The sequence below is a fragment of the Bidens hawaiensis genome, unplaced genomic scaffold, assembly GCF_021521415.1.
Source record: "Bidens hawaiensis isolate Kalapana, Puna unplaced genomic scaffold, B.hawaiensis_p1.1 tig00031482_1, whole genome shotgun sequence".
Lineage (NCBI taxonomy): Eukaryota > Viridiplantae > Streptophyta > Magnoliopsida > Asterales > Asteraceae > Bidens > Bidens hawaiensis.
Genome location: NW_027495311.1, coordinates 186,008 through 201,105, shown reverse-complemented (window position 1 = coordinate 201,105; position 15,098 = coordinate 186,008). Strand labels below are relative to the sequence as shown.

At 38.6% G+C, this 15,098-nt stretch overlaps 1 protein-coding gene across 1 annotated transcript; it reads left to right on the top strand.

Annotated features, from left to right (window-relative positions):
• Window positions 1-2,805: 2,805 nt before the first annotated feature.
• Window positions 2,806-4,668, top strand: LOC143582183 (transcription factor MYB41-like). The gene is made up of 3 exons (XM_077064809.1): window positions 2,806-3,685; window positions 3,802-3,931; window positions 4,005-4,668. The coding sequence occupies exons 1-3, from the start codon at window positions 3,553-3,555 to the stop codon at window positions 4,627-4,629; spliced, it is 888 nt and encodes a 295-aa protein (XP_076920924.1). The 5' UTR covers window positions 2,806-3,552; the 3' UTR covers window positions 4,630-4,668.
• The last annotated feature ends 10,430 nt before the right edge of the window (window positions 4,669-15,098 follow it).

Below are 15,098 nucleotides of genomic sequence, written 5' to 3'. Positions count from 1 at the left end.
CTTCACTGGTCGATGTTATGCCGGACCACAGGCCCAACCACCAGTAGGGACGCACGTTGCAAAGGCCTTACAGATGGGTTTACCATCACACCGATACCACGTTATTGTTTTGCGTATTCAGAGACCTCAGCAGCAACATCCATTACATCACAATAGTCGCCACCATAGCCGATTACACTTGAGACGATATATTATCAGCAGGTGGCGATACATGAGGAGACGCAGGCACATTTGGCATGTCACGATGAGTTTTCCATGCTATATCTAATCATTTACAGGTATCGATCCCTAATTCTCTTATATTGCCAAATAATCAGGCTGGTGACGAGGCAGGAGGTGATGATGGGGATGTTGGTAGTGATACAAAGGTTGATGATGATGATGATGAGGAGGAGTAAGAGTAGTTAGTGATGGTGGAAGCAGACAACTGTTTATTGTTTTAGGTTATATTTCTCCCCTATTTTTGTTTCTATAATAATCATCGTTTGTACTTTATTATATAATTGGGGAAATATATATGGTATAACTGGTTGGGCTTGATATGTATATATTATTTTGGTTTGCTATCTGTTAGTTTTTGTATATTTTGTTGTGATGGAACTTGGGTGTTGTTCACTATAAACCCTCACGAACCTTACTCGTCCACCCGGACTAGCTGGATGTTTAAGAGTTTGTTGCATGCGCTAAATGCAACCTTTTTCCTATGAAAGCGTGTTAGGTCGTTTAACATGTTTTACTTTTTTAACAGAACCTATAATGAAATTTAGTCATTTGGCTCGGTAATTAATTTCTAAAAGAAAATTAACAAGTGTTTTGCCAAATTCATAGAATACCTAAGTCTCAATCGCTGTGATAAGATTGCTTTTACACACTTTAAGATGTTGCAGATTCATTATAGTCTTTGGAGAAAACTGATTTTTCACAAGTTAGGTTTAGAACCAAATTGTGATCTATATAAGGTGATTTTGATTTCATAATCTAGTTTATTATTTTAATTAAGATGTTAAGAGTGTAATTGTATCCTTGTTGTTACCATCACATTAGGGCTCGTTTTTAAAATTGTTAAACAGTCAAATTTAACCATTTCCGCTTGAAATGCTACTCAAATACTTAAATTCTTAACAATGAGGACAATAATACTCTCAAGTGTAAGGATGTGAGATATTTTGAAAGCTTTTTTAATTTTCTGATAGGTAGCTCATAATCCAAAATTGTTAATAACTTATATTAATGCCCAAGTTATTGATCTTTAGCTATGGTCAATTCTTAAGCTTCTTAATAGTTTTTCTAGTAAATTTTTTTAAAAGGAAAATTTTTTTCAAGTGGATGGTCACACATATTTCATATCGGCAACTCAACTTCCTCCATATTGTGAGGTACGCCCCTATACTGAAATACAGATACTATACACACACACGCCAGATCATTATTTGAGTGTAGCCATTAAGTTTCGTAAGAATTAGAACTTGCATGGCATATGAATGTCGAGATCTTAATAACACCACCTACATGGAGAACTAGGACGGTAGAAAACCCGTACATGTAAGCGTGTACTCAACTTAAACTCCATACCCTAGATTATCCATTAGGAGCCCATTGTGAGTCATTTCCCTTTCGTTTGTTAACCTTGGCATTACAACCCATGTTATCCTAGGCCTTTTATATAACCACGAGTGATGAGACCCAGTATGTTAGAGTTGTACATGGTCAATTTGTAGAGCATAGTACATAATGTACATATGTGTCAATTCGTCTTGATTATATATTGTATTTGATGTTAAAAAATAGAAAAGTTAGAAAAAGTCAAAAAGAATTGTCGATTGATGTTCGTTTGGTTGTTATAGTATTCTTTGTTTTTGCTAGTTTGAATATTAGTTTGTTTGAATAAACCGGGTTTCATCCACCTTAGTCACAAAATATTCCTATTCCGCACCCGTGCCTATGCCTCAACAAAACCCGTTCCAACTCTTTATGCAACTAGTAGTTAATTGGTGGAGACATGACCGGCACACACACGTATTACCTTGTGTCTCATAATTGGTCTTGAGGGCAGAGATATACAGAGATATACTGGTACACTTTTTGCTAGTCCAGATATTTAACCGAGTGATGAGATATATTTGTGAGGGGTGTCGACATGTATTCTCTATTTGGAAACAAAATACACTCATTTAAGTGACTCTATTGCTTTAAAACATCTCAATATGTATTTGCTGGGTTGTCAATCTAGAAATACTTAGCCTCGGGAATCGGGTATGACCTTAGAACTTATTAGATTGTAATTGTCATACGTACCTGTGATGAAGGCTGATGCGTGCATTAGAGTTTGCTTGAAGGAAAACAAAAATTAAGTGTGGGAACGTGATGGTCTGGTATAAGGTTTGTATATTAATGCATTAATTAAATAGTTTTTGTTCGGTTTAGTAGATGAACTATGGTATTTCATTCGTGTTATAGGTTACTGGACGTTAATGCTGTTATTCATTACCTGCACGAGCAATGGATGAATTGTCGGAATGATTGGCATGCTAAACGAAGCAAAGCTACTGAATAAAATAATGATTTATGATGTTGAATCTCATCGCACTACGCTACACGGTGAAGACAGGTCCATCACGATACACAATAGACCTAGATGAGGACCCCGACTATTTTGTCCATCGCGCCAAGCGATGCACATGAGCTAAAGTCGTCGTGATACGTTATAGTCCGTTAAATTGTGAAAAAAATGGATCGGCTATTATATTGAGTTTTACGAACCCTAATTGGTTATCTCTCATTACAGTTGTTCCCATGAACCAAAAGGTGACTTTCAGAGCTTCCAATCACTTGGATTTTATCACACTGCCTAAGTTATCTACCAATTACGTCGGATAAAACAATAGTTCTTAATAATAAGAAAAAAAAAGAACATAAAATGAATTATGCCTTTTTTACTTGTTGTATTTAAACCCATATTATTTTTATTTGCGCGCTGTCTCAGTATGGGTATCAAAGGATTTTTAAAAGTTGACACGTTGATGTGTAGATTTGTCCACCATGATAAAATTTAAACGTAACCAAAACGTGACAACTCCCTCCTCACAAATGAATTGAAAATGTATTAGAACAAGAAACCATTGAAAAAGTTCATCACCAGTGGTAGCTAGAGTATTATAACAACCTTACCCACCATAAAATAATATTTTTTTATAAAGGTCAAACATAAACAAAAAGTCAGTTCCATCAATCACTGGACATGTGTCATTGATGTCCAATCATTCTTCACCTTCCCTTTGTTACATCCTCATTGAGTCACCCTATCTCTTAACTTTTAGCCAATTTTCTCTTACAAACAAAGAGATATAGAGGTTGACTGTCGAGCAAGCCGGCGCCAAATCATATTGACTTCAGAACTCTTATTACAACATGAGTCCTCATCATCTATATATATATGCCACAAGTCATCTTCACTTTAGGACCTACAACTTGCACTTTTCATCTTCTTTGTATTCAAACCATAATATTTTCTACTTACAAATCAAATAAAAATCAACTGAACCAAGCAAGAAAATGGGCAGATCACCATGTTGCGACAAAAATGGACTCAAGAAAGGTCCATGGACACAAGAAGAAGATCTCAAACTCATGGAATATGTTCAGCTTCATGGACCGGGAAATTGGCGAACGCTTCCCAAGAACGCTGGTAAGTTTTCACGTGTACGTGTTTGGTTAAATATTAGTATTTGTATATATGTTTCGGATTAGTGACAGATTTTAGAGTTGTTTTTTGCTAATAAGGACGCTCTTTTATCTACACAGGGCTTCAACGATGTGGGAAAAGTTGTCGCCTTCGGTGGACAAACTACCTGAGGCCTGATATCAAGAGAGGAAGATTTTCGTTTGAAGAAGAAGAAACTATCATTCAACTGCATAGTGTTGTTGGAAATAAGTAAGTTCATCTTTTTAAGTCCCTTGAGTTTACCCATAAGAGTCTGACATGTTGGATATATATATATATATAGGTGGTCAGCGATCGCAGCTCGTTTGCCCGGAAGAACGGACAACGAAATCAAGAACTACTGGAACACTCACATTAGAAAACGCCTCCTCCGAAATGGAATCGATCCAGTAACTCATACTCCGCGCCTTGATCTCTTGGACATGTCTTCTATCCTCAACTCAGCTCAGCTTAACCTTTTGAACCTTCAAACACTTGTAAACCCAGAAGTTTTAAAGCTTGCCACCCTACTAGCATCAGCATCAGCATCAGCATCAAATCAAGAAAAAATGTTCCTCAACAACCAAATGAATGATCAGCTTCCAAGCACTCATGAGCTTTTGAATCAAGATAGTACTTATAGTGATCAGTATTTGTCATCCGACATCAACACCCAAAATTTGGTGCCACCATGCTTACCCGATAATCAGGTTTTTCTGCCAAGTGAAATTAGTGATCAATTCTTCAGGGTACCAGAATTTCAGCCATCGAATTCGGTTTTATCGACACCCATGTCCAGCCCTACACCGTTAAACTCCTCATCCACATTCGTAAACAGCTGTAGCACTGACGATGACAGAGAAACTTACTGCACTACTATGTTTAAGTTTGAGATTCCAGAGGGTATTCAATTTGATGATTTCATGTAATAGGCACGTACAGTACGTGTGAATAGAACCGTTTAGTTGTTTTTATTTTCTTTTCTTGGAAGAATAATACAACCTTGTATTATTGAGTTAGTTTTATCGTATTTGTTTTCTTTATTATATTTTCTTCTGATTTACCACGGTTGAACATGTGGACGATTATTCTCAACTAAAACCGATGTCACAATAGAAGATAACTACTATTATTCAAGAATAAGATTTAGCTATTATTTAAATTATTGTATTTTACAGTTTGAGTTATCTAGTTACCATGATGGGTAATTAGTATAAACTGTATTCTTGATCTTCGAAACATATCATTGATTTTGAGTTAATAAAACAAGACAAGAGGTCGTGATGGCGCTCCCTCACATTTTCTTGTGTGAAACCGATCGATCGAATATTTCATTTGGGATCAGAACCAATTTATTTTTCAATTAACTTTACCGGCCTATCATCGCAACCTTTTGTAATCCTAGAATCGACAAGCAGCCGAGAACCATTAAGATGTGAACTGTGCTTGCAACAGAAAATGAAGGGGTGCCATTCCAATGGCCGCCTGTGTTCTCGTCTAACTACACGACAAGCCATTTAAGTAGTAGGGGAGTTTAACAAAATGAACTTTGAATATTTGAATTATTTAAATGGAATTATTCGAATTTTGTAACCTTGAAGCTGGATTAAATTTTGTTAAACTAAATTCGACTTTAATTCATTTGTAGTTTTACGAGGAAAAGGTGTACGTTGCGAGAATTCATATATGAAGGTTGCTAGCAAACACACCCACCCACAAATATATTTTTTCTTTAACATCAACCGAACCTTATTAATTCTAAGTGCTCTTATAAACTACCTAAACCTGCGCCTTACGTGATGTGAGCATATAGACTTGGCCAATCTACCTCTACGATATATGTGTGAGACACCTTACTACCACACCATGTCTTTTAAAACTCACAAATGTTTATGTGGTTTTTGTGATTATATATAGTGTTATGACGAAAACTCTTTCTAATTTTTGTTTGTAAATTAATGTTTTAGGTCACATCAAACTTACAAATTCTTCTTTACCAATTGAGTGAATTTCACATAATATATAACCCGGAAACTAAAACTAGAACAATCATACCCAGTAAATCTCACAAACAATCTAAGCTATCAGTAGGGTCTGAGAAGAGCGAGATGTACGTAAACCTTTCCTCTACCTCTAAGGATAGAGAGACTGGTTCCAGCTAAATCTTTGACACCAAAGCAAACAACATTACTCAGAAACTAAAATTGATATAATTAAATCGAAATGAAGTAACATGCTGAATATAAGCTATATAAAGTAACATGCTGAATATAAGTCAGATTGAAGTTTATCAATAATTATCAAAGTAACATGTTTATGGGAATGTCGAGTGTTTCTTGATGTTGGCATTATTCTTTGCCTTTTCCATTCCATCAAAATTTGACTGTGAAGACGGTTCAAAAAGTGTAAATTTGTCTTAACATGCATTATTTCACACATCATTAATGCTTTGTTGTGGAGCATATAAGACCACATATCGAAAGGAACATGTGAGGATATAATGTATGTGGTCAATAACATAAATGCTAGGCTGTCATGAAATCCATTATCTATTTATTTTATACTTCCCTTTATTTTTCTTTTTACGTCATTCTAAAGTTTTGTTAAAGGTAAAATAGTTATTACATAAAATATTTTTAATAAAATAAATCAGAATGAATAAATTCGAAAATTTTTTGATTAATACGAAATTAAATTTTGATCAGGTAAATATACAATTAAGTTGGTTTGGAGGGAGAAATTTGTTATGATTTTTTGAGGTGGGTAAATATATTATCTATCTATAAGAGGGGAAGGGGCACTCATGGGTATTACCCATACATTGGTCAATCATGTAGTGCCATATCATTTTTACCTTTAATTATCCATAAACCACAACCTTAGAGGCATCACCTACCCACAACTCCACAAGTACCCTAGAACTTAATTAATTCATTTTAATTATTCAATGGCCAACAATGAATCAATTTTGTATGGCAAACCGTTTCCATGAAATGAAGCCATGCACCTTACTCACATGGTGTGGGGTGGTGTTGCCATGTGGTTTGGAACCCATACACCACCCCATCCAATGTGGGTAAAGTGTATGGCTTGATTTCATGGCAAAGGTTTGCCACACAACATTGATTCATTATTGGACATTGAAGAATTAAAAGAATTAAATGTATTAATAAAGTTTTAGGGTACTTGTGGGTAGGTGTTTCTTGTAAGTTTTCGGTTTGTGGGTAATTAAGGGTAAAAATGAGGTGGCAGTACATGATTGACCAATTCATGGGTAATACCCATTAGTGCCCCTTCCCCTCTAATATAATATATATAAGTGAAAGTATAAAAATCATAAGGTCGTGATGTGGTCGCTTCATCTTTTTTTGGATTCATCAGATTTGCTTAATTTTTAAATTGAGGTTTCTCATGCATTTGACCCGAATTCACTGGTATGTTATGGGTCTCATCAAACTCAAATATTTTTTAAACGGGTTATAACATCTCATCAAATTAAAAAGTAATCTCACCAAATATTTGATATAAAAATCCTATAAACTAGGGATATAAAAGAAATTAATATATGATTTATTTAAACAAAGATATATATTATTAATAATTAAAAAACCAATTTTAGAGTAAAAAAAATAAACGGGTCTTGGGTCTCATCAAACTCATATAGCTTTTAAACCGGGTCATAACATCTCATTTAATTGTGAAACAATTTATCGTCAACCCATAAATATATTATTAACTTTCATACAATAAAAAAATAAAATTCAAAAAATAAATAAATATTAGAAACAAATAATACGGGATAAAAACTAGTCTATAATATATATAAACGAAACCAAAAAAATCATACGTGTCGCGATGTGGTCGCTTCCCTTTTTCTTTGGAGTCACCAGATTTGCTTGATTTTTAAACGAATGTTTCTCATGCATTTGACCCGAATTCACGAGTATGACTCTTACTAAACCCAGATTTTCCTTAAACGGGTTATAACATCTCATTAAATTAAAAATTATTCTCACCAAATTATTGATGTGAAAATCCTATAAAATAGGAGATACTAAAAATTATTATATGAATTTTTTTAAAAAAAGATATTATTTATAATTAAGAAATAATTTTATAGTAAAAAAATAAGCAGGTCTTGGGTCTCACCAAACCCATATAACTTTTAAACCGAGTTATAATATTTTAGTTATTTGTGAAACTCTTTTATCATCAAACTCTATGTATGTTATAAATTTTTTACAATAAATAAAACAAAACTCCAAAACAGTATATAAATATTAAAAACGAATAATGTAAAACAGCCCCCGTAATACGGGGGATAAAAACTAGTGATATATATAAACGAAAGCTTTAAATGCCCTCTGGTTGGTTTCTATATTCTCTTAAGCCACCATATTGCATTATTTATCAATGGAGGCTTCTCATTTATTAGACCCGAATTCACGGGTATGGGTCTCACCAAACCCGTATTCATTAAACGGGTTATAACATCTCATTAAATTAAAAATTAATCTCACCAAATATTTGATATGAAAATCTTATAAAGTAGGGATATACTGAAAATTAATATCTGATTTCTTTAAAAAACATATATATTATTTATAATTAAAAAAATTTATAATAAAAAAATAAAAAGGTCATGGGTCTCATTAAACCCAAATAGATTTTAAACCGAGTTATAACATTCTCATTTATTTGTGAAACCCTTTCATTATCAAATACTAAGTATATTATTAACTTTTGTACAATAAATAAAATTAGAATCCAAAAATATCTTAATATTATATAAAATAATGTAAAACCCCCTGTAATACGGGGGGATAAAAGCTAGTATATTAAAATGAAAGAAAAGGTTAATTGGATTTTAATATTCCCTATTGGCTGGTATTGGCCGATAATAATCCCTATTCATATTATAACCACAGACGGTCCCAAAATTCAAAAAGTTGCCCCCCATTAAAAAGGACTTAACACGTTATACTTTTTTCAGAATTTCAAACTAACTTTTTAGGGCTTTTGATCGGAAGGAGAATATGAATCGATTGATGTAAAGCGTAACTCGAATCGGTGATCCAAACGACTTGATTAGTTTGAAATTCCAATTAACAAAAATCAAGTCGTTTGAATCACTGTTTCGAGTTAAGTTTTACATCAATTCATATTCTCTTTCTGATCAAAAACCCTAAAAAATTAGTTTGAAATTAGGAACAAAATAATGAGTGGTATATAAGGTAGAGCCTTTACCACTCATTTGAATTTTTATGACATGTTTTACCACAAGCCCTACGCGCGCACAGGGGGAGGGGGTTTGCAAATTTGGTTTTCTGGACTAGAAATTCATCAAACTCGTGCGTGTTTGAGCCCAGCAGAGCTACGATTATCCTGGGAACAGACATCGGAATTGTGTTAAACACAAGCCCGACTTACTGTGTCTATTATTTTTTTTTATTTTCTGGTTATTATTAATACAAGATTTCTAAAAGTGTATTGTGTATATGATAGCAAGGTTTTGGTTTAATATCGGACTATTATTTTATTTTATTTTTTTGCTTTATTGGAGTTTTATTGTAATAACCAAAAATTTTAAACTTATTATAATAATATGCATCATGAAATCATCATATTATATTAAAAGAAAGAAAGAAAGTACGTAGCAACAAATAGGAATATAGATACTATCAAAAGTTTAGGATAAAAATTAAAGAATATAGGTACATTGAGTGAAGGTAAAATAACTTCATTCATATCTCTATCTTAATGGTAAAAGTAAGTTGAATATAAATAACATATATCAAAACCTTAAATATCGATGCCCTCAAAAGTCAAAACACTAATTCACACCATATGCTAAACTTCGACGGTGGTTCTAGTTTCCGGCAAGTCGTAACAAACCTAGACACCAAAACAGTACCATCGTTCATCATCTCCGCCCTTTGTTTCCAATACGAAATAGCTTCTCGGAAACCGCATAACATACCATCAAAATCATGAACCAAGTCCTATGCTTATATCTCTTTCAAATAATTTCTTAGATAAACACTGATCACTCCATAACCAGCCTCCACCGTGGACGTTACCTCTGAACCACCGCGCCACATCACAACGGAACCGACAATAACCGACTTACTTTCTTTTTACTACGACCGGTTGTTAATCTTATCTTCACCGTGTTAGTTCGATCACACAGTTACGTTCCAAAATCTCTCTTAGTATTTTCTGGCCAACCTTGACTTTTCCGGCGAAATATAAGGAGAAGGAGTCCATTTTCCGGCAAAACTCCGTAATCTCGATCAAGTTGTTTTACTTTAAAAAGGTATAAAAATAATAAAGTACTCATATTTTATTACTTGTATATTATATATATAAGTTAAATTTCCTATTTGAAGAGGTAGGTCCCAGCAGAGCCCGGTTGGACCCGCAAGACTCACCTTGAAGAGGGACGTCTGCGCAGAAACCAACTGGATCCGCAGGACCCACCATGCTCAGAGACGTGACATCCTTACGCGCAGTACGCAAGCTGTTCCCGCAGGAAATGCCTCCAAATGGTGAAGGACTCTGCCTGTTCCCGCAGCTGCGGATACAAGCCATCAGGGAAGGCCACCCGCGCAGCAAGGCTACACGCACAAGGCACTTAGCTCTCAATCACTCACTGTCACCTGAAGGAATGAGCAAAGCCGGGAACAATCCCGCACAAAGGCGGGAGGGGGAATACTCCCGCCCAAAAGCCAGTCCGTACGATACGGGAAGATCTTATGTACTGTACCTGACGAGGTATGGGCAAAAGATCTGACTAAAGATACGACAGCTTATTGACAACAGTATGGCGAGCAGCATGCTCCTGTACTGTATGTCACTATTAGCCGCTGCTTACTCACCAACTCCTGTCATACCACGTGCATAGCCGGCAGTTGGTGGAAAAGGAATAGTACACAGCAGCCCTGGTCACTATCAGCCGCTGCCTACCCACCAACTACCAGCAGGGCACGTGCGTAGGCCACTGTTGGTAGAACATGAATACTATTCAGCAGGCCACACCTCCTTGGAAACCTACCTTCGGCTATAAATACCACAAATGGTATGATCATCTTATCATATCTTATCACATTATCATCATATTATACCTGATATCTGCTCTAGCAATCTCTTAATATACATTTATATTTAAAGAGCAATCTAGTCTGAATCTCACGCCGGAGGGTGGTCACAAGGAGGAACCCCCCCTTCTCAGTGACAAGCTCACGGTATCTGTTTTGCAGGTTATCAGAAGAACCATCTTTGCTGGGTCTAACCCCTCGTGGGAAACATCTATCTAACCCCCAGGTTACCCGTAATCTGCCCGGGGTCCGGTTAGTGTTTCTTCATTGGCGCCATCCGTGCATAAAGCTAAAACTTCATTTTTCTCCAGTTTTTTCAAACTTCTGGAAAGATGGTTAAAGAAACTCCGGTAACCACAACCCCAGCTACTGGGGGGAATACCGGCTACACAGTCTTTACGAACACTACCCCGGTTACCCAAGCCGGGGCAAGTGAAGTAAATTTTACGAACACTACCCCAGTTACCCAAGCTGGGGCAAGTGCAGTAAATAATCGCTCACTGGGATTCACCGATACCCAGTTAGAGAAACGAACAAGACTCCCCCGCCAAACACTCGATGAAGTTAAGGCATGGGCGGAGGCACGTCAAAAGGAATTCCAAGCTGAGTTGGACGAACGCTTGCGTTCCGTCCAACAGGCTGACGAATTCGAAGAATACTTGGACGATGACTCGGAGGAATCCGACACCGACGCGAACCCTCGCCATAGGGCAAAAGGGAAGCGTAAGGAAACGGACTCCCAACCGAGAAGGCATTTTGGAGAAGCCTTCAAACCAAAAAACACAGGTGGAAGTCCACGTGACTTCTCCAAAACATTCAGACCAAACGTTGCAAATGCGGGAACGTCCAAATTTGCAAGGGACATTGCGGAAGCAATTGCCCCAAAAAGTGCCAAACAAATGTCCAGCATAGGCACATATGATGGTATATCTGACCCAGATGATCATTTGAACAGATTCATAGCGGGGGCAACCGTCAGTAGTTGGACGGAACCTACGTGGTGTTACATGTTCCAAATGACGCTTGTTGGGGCTGCTAGAGCGTGGTTCGATCGTCTACCGGTCAACCACATCTATGACTGGGCAGACTTCCAACAGAAGTTTAGCCAACACTTCAGCCAGCAAAGAAAGTATACCGAGGAGCAATGGACAATCCTCAAATGCATTCGAGAGGAAGATGAATCTTTGCTAGCCTTCATCACTCGCTTCAACTCAAAGAAGCTTAGTCTGGGTAACATCAGCGAAGATCTTGTTCGCGCTGCTTTCAACCAGGGCGCGAACGACCCAGAGCTCATCCGCACCTTAACGGGTAAAGATGGCATGCCATCCACATGGGATGCCATCATGACAGCAGCTAAACGCTTTGCGGAAACGGAGAAGCAACTGGGTAGAGATCTCCCACAGAGCACAAACCTATACACCCAGAAAACAAGAGAAGACAACGTCCTTACCGCCCGATTAAACAAAAAGCGGAAGCTAGGCATTTGGCAGTCAAGGGTAAACTTTGACACCTCATCCGGCTTGCAACATCGGTTAGGCGGAAGGGATAACGTACGGTCGAACCAGAACTCCAGATGGACGCCACTCACCAAAAGCGTCACCGGGATATTTGCCACTGAGGAGCTCCCATGGCCAAAGGCTCCAATAATCCGACATCGTCCCAATGCTGATCGGAGCAAATACTGTGACTTTCACAGGACAAAAGGCCACAACACTGAAGAATACACAGACGTAAAGGACATGGTCGAAGCATTTGTCAGAGATGGGACGCTCGCGCACCTCGTGGCGCGATGAACGCTGAGCAGGCTGATCCGTGTAGAACCCCAGCTGGGGAAAACACGAATAAAAATTCCAGCTTCGATGTGGACTACATGCTGCGTAAAGAACGAGATCCCGAACCAGGTGCGTATCGGCTCGATGGCACTCCCATCCCAACAACATGGAAGGGAGCTCAATTACACAGTTTGCATGTAAATCAATTCCAAATTTGTAAAGAAAAGGCCAAGAGCCACTTCTAATGGTAATGATTCTCCTTAGAACATCGACGCTGATGATTTTACATTTATACTTTTATGAACTTCCAACACGGATATGCCGGTTTTCACCGCATAATTACGTGAAAAGTCGTTGCATGGGGAAGGCGGCAAAACCCGCATAAACCCAAAAAACGGCAAACCTTCACGCAGGTCAGTTGAAGGGGAAAAGTTCAGTCATCCCACTAAATGAAAGTGCCGGTCTATCCGCATGAATCATGATAGAGGAAACTGAACACTAACCTATTAACAACCGAGCGTCGAACGGTTAATTTATTCAACACTAATATGCCGGTTTTCACCGCATAATTACGTGGAAAGTCGTTGCATGGGGAAGGCGGCAAAACCCGCATAAACCCAAAAACGGCAAACCTTCATGCAGGTCAGTTGACGGGGAAAAGTTCAGTCATCCCACTAAATGAAAGTGCCGGTCTATCCGCATGAATCATGATAGAGGAAACTGAACACTAACCTATTAACAACCGCGCGTCGAACGGTTAATTTATTCAGCACGAATATGCCGGTTTTCACCGCATAATTACGTGGAAAGTCGTTGCGTGGGGAAGGCGGCAAAACCCGCATAAACCCAAAAAACGGCAAACCTTCACGCAGGTCAGTCATAGGTAAACTTTGGTCAACTAAATGAAAGTGCCGGTCCTAATCGCACAAATCATGAGAGGAATCCGAACCTATTAACCGCGCGTCGAACGGTTAACTTATTCAAACAGAATTTCTAACAAAAGGATGAGGAAAACCTACACGCATGTCAGATATAGGTAAAGTTTAGCCATCCTACTAAGTGCAAGTGACGGTCCTACCCGCACAATCACGAAAGAGGAAGCAAAACTTCACACCTATTATCTACCACGTTCAAAGGTTAACTTATCCTAAACACTTCGAAATTTCAAAAAAGATAAGGAAAACCTCCACGCAGGTCAGATGTAGGTAAAGTTTAGCCATCATACTAAGTGCAAGTGCAGGTCCTACCCGCACAATCACGAAAGAGGAAGCAAAACTTCAACCTATTATCTACCACGTTCAAAGGTTAACTTATTCTACACTTGGAAAATTGCTAATTTAAACTAAAGTATGCAAGTCATATAACGTTTATAAAGCAAGGAATCCAGAGAAAGTAGCGGTCTTACCCGCACAAAGATTTATATTTCACAATGATTCATTACAAGAATGGCCGGGTAACTACCCGCCTACAAGAAAATAAATCTATACAAGCTAAATCTATCCTAGCAGTGGGAAGGGATCTTCAGGATCAAGCTTCAGGGCCACTTCCACTTGGACCAGCACCATCATTAGAGCGTGGCAGTTCAAGGAAAGCTTTAAGGATAGCTAGCCCATCATCAGCAGCAGCAACTTCGTTTACCTTCTCCACCACCGGATGCGGGAAGGCGGCATACTGATTCACTGCTTGGTCGTATACAGCTTCAGTATCTACATCGAATAAAGGGAAGTTGGAAGGCGGAATGCCTTTCTCAACGAACCCTAGACCAAGCAGGAAGCCGGCCTTTTCCCCATCCTCGTGAGAAGCGTTGAGGGCTGCGCTCATAGCATCGTCATAAGACGTCTCAGTGAAGACTCGATGCACAACCTACAAAGGAAAATATACAAGTATCAGAACCTTTTCTATTTACAAAGAAAAGCGTAAAGACATGAAAAGCTTACCTGAGACAACGCTTCTCGAAGAAGCCATTCCTTGGCAATCAGAGCTTCTTGGAGGGCGGCTTGAGCTTGGGTACAGGCGCGTTCGGCTTCACTTTTATTAAGGTTGGCAAGCAACACTTCCTTTGCAGCAGCCTCTTCGACGCCCTTTAGCTTCCGCTCAGTGTGGTCAAGCACGCCCCTCTGGTTCAGGATCTCTTGGAGCTTCTTCGCGTCCTCCATCGCCAAGGCATCATGAGCCTGCTGGAGAGCCTCTAATTTGGCTTTAAGCTCTTCATTCTCCAGGCGTAGAGGCTCAGCAACAGCTTCAGCCTTGGTGGCCCTTTCAGTTGCGTTCCTGGCAGTTTCCTTAGCCTGCCGAAGCTGTTCATTAACAGCTTGGGCAGCCTTGGAGCGAGCCTCGAGACGGGCCTGAACCTCAACTTCAAGGGACTTGAACGCCTTCTCCTTCTCCGCCGCCGCGGCGGAGAGCCTCCTATTCTCCTCCCGGACAGCCCGCGCCTGAGCTACTTCCTGAAGGCGAGCTGCTTTTAACTTGTCGTTTTCACGACAAAGCAGCTCGACGCGCGGCTGCATCCAGGCCAGGAGAACCCGA